Source organism: Elephantulus edwardii, unplaced genomic scaffold (genome assembly GCF_000299155.1).
Source record: "Elephantulus edwardii isolate Elephantulus edwardi_28Jun2011 unplaced genomic scaffold, EleEdw1.0 scaffold00110, whole genome shotgun sequence".
Classification (NCBI taxonomy): domain Eukaryota; kingdom Metazoa; phylum Chordata; class Mammalia; order Macroscelidea; family Macroscelididae; genus Elephantulus; species Elephantulus edwardii.
In genome coordinates, this window is record NW_006399860.1 from 2791487 (window position 1) to 2798915 (window position 7429).

At 41.1% G+C, this 7429-nt stretch overlaps 1 protein-coding gene across 1 annotated transcript in view; it reads right to left on the reverse strand.

Annotated features, from left to right (window-relative positions):
* Positions 1-1270: 1270 nt before the first annotated feature.
* The window catches only part of LOC102860259 (FAST kinase domain-containing protein 3-like), a 60854-nt gene continuing 54695 nt past the window's right edge, over positions 1271-7429 (reverse strand). The window contains exon 2 of the mRNA XM_006892115.1: positions 1271-1951. Within this exon, the coding sequence (XP_006892177.1) occupies positions 1271-1951 (681 nt within the window). The remainder of the gene's footprint in view (positions 1952-7429) is intronic.

Here is a 7429-nt window from a genome sequence, read left to right on the forward strand (position 1 = left end):
TTTTCTGAAGTTAAGATGGCCAGAGGTAGGCTTTTTGGAAAAGAAATCCATGGGGATATAATAATACCCAAGGAAGTAGCTCTCATTTAGATAAGAAGTCCATTATGGATGATAAACAAAATTGAATCTTGTATTACATATAACTAATAGAGTGTTGAATTTATATTAAAGTCCTGCTTAGATTTATGCAATGACAGTTTACTTTTTGAATGAAAACAAATGCCAACTCTAATCAACTGCTCCAAAACACAACACAGATCCTACTCTCTAGACACCTTCTGGGTTTCCATTTTCAGTGGATTAAGCAAGGAGATTTCTGACATCATTTGATACACTCTGCCAGGAAGGACAGCTAATGAGTGTTTTCTTCTATAGTGCTCCAAGGAACTCTGATAGTTTAATCCTTGACTGCTAACCAAAATATTACCATGTTGAACTTCCACAGAAAGTTTTGAGAGTTCTGTGGTGGTGTAATCCTTTGAGAGCTGTGCTGCTAACCCCAAAATCAAGCTTCCTCGATAGTTCAAATACACCAGTGACTCAGATGGGCTGTCTCCTCCCATTGCAATTTACAGTCTCAGAGACTGACAGAATTGTTATTAGTTGGAACTGACTTGATGGCAGTGAGTCGAGCTGGTCCATAGGAAGAAGACATAACAACAGACTCTCTCTGTCACATGGGGTGACTGTAAGTCAGAAATCAATTCGTTCAGCAGCATCCAGCAGCAGTAACAATGCACACTCTTGTTCTAATAATTACTGTCACACAGGCAAGACACAGGAATCTTAAGAGTACTTTGCTCTTCTGAGTTGTTGTATTTGTAGATTTGCAGGTTTTAAGGTGTGATTAACAGTGCTGTGTTTTTCATCTAAAACAGTACATTTGTTCAATGTCTGCTCTTCACAGTCTGTTTTTCTCAGACTGTGCATCAAGAATGAGATACTTTTTTTTAATGGCCCAGTAAAAAATGAAGGACAGAGAAGTTATTAATGACTTTAAAGCCAATCACTGAATAAAATTTATACTCCACAATTTTTAAAGCTCTGTGCTTATAACCTTTGGTTTGTATGTGGCTGAAATTGTAGGCATTTTATTTCTATCAAAAGAAGAGAAAACGAGTCACTGAACAGAAATCTTTCCTAGTGCTCATGGACACAGACTTTTATTTATTTATTTATCTATCTATCTATTTTTAGAGGAATCACAAAGTGCTTTGTTCCCCAACAAGATGTGCACGTGGAAGTTGTCCACACTCTCTGAGCCCGCTTATTAGCTGCTGAGGTGGTGGTGGTGGGGTGTCTCTGCGCAGCCCCAGGCCCGGAAAGGACCCTGCACAGTGTGCCCCGCAGGCTTGGTGCCCCCCATAGACACTTCCAGCCTGGAGTCTCTCCTGTCCATGGTGAGGGCCGCGTGCTGAGGCCTGGGATTCTGAGGGAACAGCTTTCTCTGTAAATACTCCACCAGTTCCAGCAGCTTCGTCTCGTGGTAGGGGAGCTGGACGACGTCATAGCCGAGCAGATGGAGGTGCCTCTGTTTAATGGCTTCTCTGCCCAGAAGGTGGTTGGTATTGGAGCAAAATCTTTTGGGGTTATCTATACACAGCACCACCCTTTTATGCACCTCTTCGTTGGCTGTATATGGCAACACAAAGCCCTCTCTGTCCAGCTTGATTTCCACATCGATTGTGTAGCAGGAGGGGGTGAGCACTCTGGAGCCAAAGTACGTCCTTGCTCCCAGAAGCTGGACGAGGCCGCTTATGACAGACTTGTACAGATGGAAGTCCAGAGGGGTCTCTATGGAGCAGCACGGCGTGAGGAATGAGTTCACCTGGTACTTGGGGAGCAGCTTGCGGCCCTTATACAAGGGGCCCTCCAGGACGGAGCTCAGGAAGAGCTGGGTCAGCTGGGCCAGGCTCACCCTGTCCAGGTGGGGCTCTTCACCCTGCAGCTGCTGAAGGGAGGACACAGACTTTTAAAGCTCAAATATGAAAACATTTTTGATGTGGTTGAAATGATACAGTTACCACCATGCCCTCTTGTTGCTCATATAATTGTGCTGACGAGCCTCAGAAGAATGGTGTTTCCTTCATAGTAAGAGATGGGTGGTCTTTCCAATTTTAAGAACTTTAAAGAACGGTACTTAGTCCAATCACTACTGTGTGATCTGGAACTGATACTCTTCAACAATCTCTTGACAGTGAATCATATTTAACATTTCAAAGGACCAGAGGAAGATTTATTTAGTGACTCTCTTCTTGGGAGAGTAATTTAAGGAGTATCTGCTGGTAGACACATAGACTATATAATGCATGACATGGCATGGCATGGCATAGCATAGCATTAGCAAAATTGAGTCAGCTTAACAGCAGAAAAGCATGCTCCAGAATATCTTCTAATCAGAGATGCCAATTCTTGCTCACGTTTTTCTGAGTTACACAGTGACTGATTTGCATACTTAAGGAAATAAACTAAAAATTCAGCTAGAATAAAGATCACCAAGAGAGATGGTGTTTTACATTTCATGAACATAACTTTTATTAACAATTCACGTCATTGTTATTTGTTAATCTTGAGTATAGGTATAGATTCCTCATGAGCACAATCAAGTGCTCTGGGATTTCCATTCTTCTCAATGTCAGCCACAACTTGTTATGATCCACACAGTCAAATGCTTTTGCATAATGAATAAAGCACAAATAGATGTTCTCCTTGTATTCCTTATTTTCAACCAGGATCCATCTGATATCAGCAACGATATCCCTGGTGTCACGGCCTCTTCAAAATCCTGCTTGAACTTCTAGCAATTCCCTACCAATATGCTGTTCTAGCTGTTTTTGAATGATCTTCAGCAGTATTTTGCTAGCACGTGATATCAATGATATTGTTAGATAATTTCCACCTTCAGTTGTCCCTTCTTGGGAACAGGAACAAATAAGAACCTCTTCCAATCCACTGGCCAGACAGTCGTCCTCCAAATTTCCTGGCATAAGCCGGTGAGTGCATCGAAGGCTGCAACTATTAATTGAAACAAGTCAATTGGTATCCCATCTATTCTATTCCTAGGGCCTTATTTTTTGCCAATGCCTTCAATACAGCTTCCACTTCCTCTTCCATTACCATAGGCTCCTGTTCATATAGTACTTCCTGAAATTTTTCAGTGTCAATAAATTCTTTCTGGTACTGTGACTCTGTGTATTCCCTTCATCTTCTTATGATTCGTTCTGGGTCATTCAATACATTGCCCATAGCATCTTTCAACATAGTGACATGAAGCCTAAATTTATTTTTTTGTTATTTAAGCTTGAGTGAGTGCTTCCCTTTTTATTCTCCTATTCCAGATCTCTGTACATTCCATTTTAATACTTTGCTTTGTCCTCCCAAGCTGCCTTTCAAAATTTTTTGCTTATGTTATAGCAAGGAAATCCTGAATCTGTTGGTGGGCATGGAGCAGGGGAGTACTGCATGGTTTGGGATTCAAGGGAGTGCATCAGGGATGTATTCTTTTGATACCTATTCAATCTATATGCTGAGCAAATTATCTGAGAAGCTGGACTCTATGAGGAGGAATGTGGCATCAGGATTGGAGGGAGACTCATCAATAACCTGTATTATGCATATGACACAACTTTATTTTATGAAAGTGAAGAAGACTTGAAGAACTTGTTGCAGAAGATCAAGGAATGCAGCTTTCAGAATGGATTGCATCTCAGTATGAAGAAAATAAAGTGTCTTACCACCGAACCAATAGATAGTGTCATGATGGAAGGAGAGGAGATTGAAACTGTCAAAAGCTTCATCTTGCTTGGATCCACAATTAACACCCTTGGTACAAGCAGTCAGGAAATAAGGAGATGCATTGCAATGGGAAATTCTGCAACTATGAACCTTTCCAAATTATTGAGAACTAGTGATGTCAATTTGAGGACTAAGGTGCGTCTGATTCAGGCCATAATCTTTCCAATTACTAGATATGCATCCAAGATCTGGACAATGAATAAGGAAGAAAGAAAAAGAATTGATTCCTTTGAGCTGTGATGTTGGAGAAGAGCACTGAACATTCCATGGACAGCCAAGAAAATGGACAGATTTGTTTGGGAGCAGGTGCAACCAGGGTGCTCTTTAGAGGAAAGAATAATGAGACTTCGCCTCACATGCTTTGTATATATTGCTAGGAGGTGTTATTTCTAGGAGAGGGAGATGACGTTGGGAAGGGTGGAAGGTCGGGAAAGGAGAGGAAGATGCTCAAACAGGTGGACTGACAAGGTGATTGCTGCAGTGGGTTCATGTGTGTCAGGAAGTGTGACGACTGTGCAGGACAGAAATAGATTCAGATTCTCCCCGCCCCCCCCCCATAGGATCACTACTAGATTCGATGGTACCTAACAACAATAACAATCCTGAGTAGGAAATTGAAGCCCAAGAATTGTATTCTAGTTTGAGGCTTTAGCTAGAGTCCTGGGGGAAAAAAGTTGCTCAGGATGCCAAAATGTGTACAATAGTATTCACATTCACCCCGAAGGAGGAAAAGAGAAACTCACACTGTAACATGTTGTTGTTGTTGTTGTTATGTGCATCAACTTGCCTGCAACTCATAGCTACTCTATGTACAAGAGCCCTAAACCCTCCTCTAGCCCTAGCCCAACTTATTGTCTCCAACACACCTATCCTCATTCCCCCAGTCACTGAATCAATCCATCTCATTGAGGTTCTTCCTCTCCTTCACTGTCCCTACACCCTCCCAAGCATGACATTCCTCTCCAAAGAGAGGGATCCAGCCTTGCAACCTGTCCAAAGTATGTTAGACAAGACTTCAGAATCCTTGCTTCCAAGGACCAGCCTGGCTTCACCCTCTCCAGGATGAATTTGCTTGTTCTCCTAGCAGTCCATGGTATATTCAATACTCTTCTCCAGCACCAAAACTCAAAGATCTCCTTTTATCATGACTAGTTATTGTCCAGCTCTCTGATGCATAACAAGTAATTACAAAGACCATGGCCTGTATCAGACACTTTAATCTACAGACTGACATCATTGATCTTCAGTACTTTTGAGAAGTCTCTGACAGCAGACTTTCTCAATGCAATTCCTCTTAATTTCTTGGCTGCTGGCACCAAGGGTGTTGACTGTAAAGCCAAACAAACTGAAGCTATCAACCATCTCAATCTATTCAGCGTCCATCATGATGCTGCCAATTGGCTCTGTGGTGAAAATCTTTGTTTTCTTGATGTTGAGCTTCAATCCATATTGAAGGCTGCAGTGCTTGACCTTCTGCAGCAAGCACTTCAGGTCCTCCTCAGTTTCAGCAAGCACGGTTGTGTCATCTGCATAACACACATTGTTGATGCGTCTACCTTTAATTCTGATGCCACACTTCTCCTCATAGAGCCCCAGGCTCCTGGATAATCTGGTCAACATACTGAGAAGATAGGGAGATAGGACACATTCTTGATACACACCCTTCCCAATTGTGAAACACAGAGTGTTTCTTTGCTATGTTCTGACGACTTGCCTCCTTGTCCAAGTATAGTTTTCACATAAGCACAATCAAATGTTCTGGGATTCCCATTCTTCTCAGAGTCGGCCAGAGTTTGTTGTGATCCACACAAACAAAGTCAATGTACAGTCAATGAAATACAGGTAGACATTCCTCTTGTACTCTCTGCTTTCAGCCAAGATTCATCTGACATTAGCTATAATATTTCTAGTGCCACAGCCTGTTCTAAATCCAGCCTGCACTTCAGGTATTTCTTTGTTGATGTGCTATTTTAGTCGTTTTTGTATAATCAGCAGAATCTTACTTGCGTGTGGTATCAATGATGCTGTTCGATAATTTCCACACTGTTGGATCACCTTTCTTTGGAATGGGAACAAATATAGATCTCTTCCAGTCAGTAGGCCAAGTGGTTGTCCTCCAGATTTCTTGGCACAGCTTGGTGAGCACATCCAGGCAAAGATCTGTTTGTTGTAGTATGTCAATCGGTATGCTATTAGTTCCTGGAACCTTGATTTTTTGCAAATTCTTTCAGAGCAGCTTGAACTTCTTCCTTTATCACCACAGGCTCTTGCTCATGCATTGTTTCATTAAATTCTTCTGTGTCCACTAATTCCTTTTGGTATAATGACTCTGTCTACTCTTTCCATCTTCTTTTAATGCTTTCTACATCATTTAATATTCTGTCCAAGGTATCCTTAAGTATTACAATTCAAGGTTTGAATTTGTTCTTCTATCCATTCAGCTTAAGAAATACCGAGTCAGCTTGGCCCTTTTGATTTTCTGACTCCAGCTCCTTGCACATTTCATTGTAATACTAGAAAGACTATTTATTATGTTGTCATACAAAGACCTTTATCAAATGTATTTATTAATGCACAGCAGTATAAATGGAGGAGACCATATTTTTAACTACACAGTATTTCCTTGCTCTACAAGCCTTTATTAAGATGATAAAATCTTACCAATCATGTTGGAAGACAATGTGACTTCTCTGAAAGATGTTTACTCTTATTTCCCTCATATAATCAGCAAAAATTCCTTTAGTAAAACATGAGTGAACTACAACCAATTATTTTATAACTTTGTTTTATTTAGGTGCCACTGAGCTGATTCACACTTGTTATGGAAGCACCCCCATAGTGTTCTCTAGGCTGTTGTCCTCACAAGAATTTATTTCCAGGTCTTTCTCCCATAGAGCCTCTGGTAGGTCTTTTCAACATAGAACATTTGGTGAATTTGAACTGCTGACCTTTGGGTTAGCAGCTAAGGTAAGGGATTAAGCATCATCCTATGAGGGCTTCAGTTTATACCACCAGAAAATCTGATTTCAGGAAACATTGATAGATATGCCAAGATTGTATTTCATTTTCAAGACTGTAAGTAATTTCTGAGGGAAAAATCAATATAATTCTCTTTAAATTTCATCATTCTATCGTTTTAATGTAAACCAACCATGCAGGCTGTCTGATAAAAATAGTTGTTGAATATTAAGCTGAAAACCTCCATTCCAGTCAGTTCTTGACTTTCACCCACCTTGCAGCAAAGCTTATTTATTATACAACTATAGGATTCTGAAGCTTCGTCTGACATACTTTGGACATGTTGCCAGGCAAGATCAGTCCTTGGAAAGGGACATCATGCCTGGGAGGGTGGAAGAGAGATGGTGCAAGAGAGAAGACCCTAGATGAAATGCATTGATGCAGTGACTGGGGTAATGGGGGTAGGTAGGTGTATCAGAGACAAATGCTGCATTAAAAAACAAGGAACTCATGCAATATTACTCAAAATGGTTGACTCTGGAGAACATTATACTGAGTGAAATGTCCCAGTCACAAAGGGACAAATATTGCATGGTGCCACTGTTGTAGAATGGGGCTGTCCTTGGGGTTGGGGAGAGACTGAGTAAGATGGGTTCAATAATGTATGCTGCTCTGA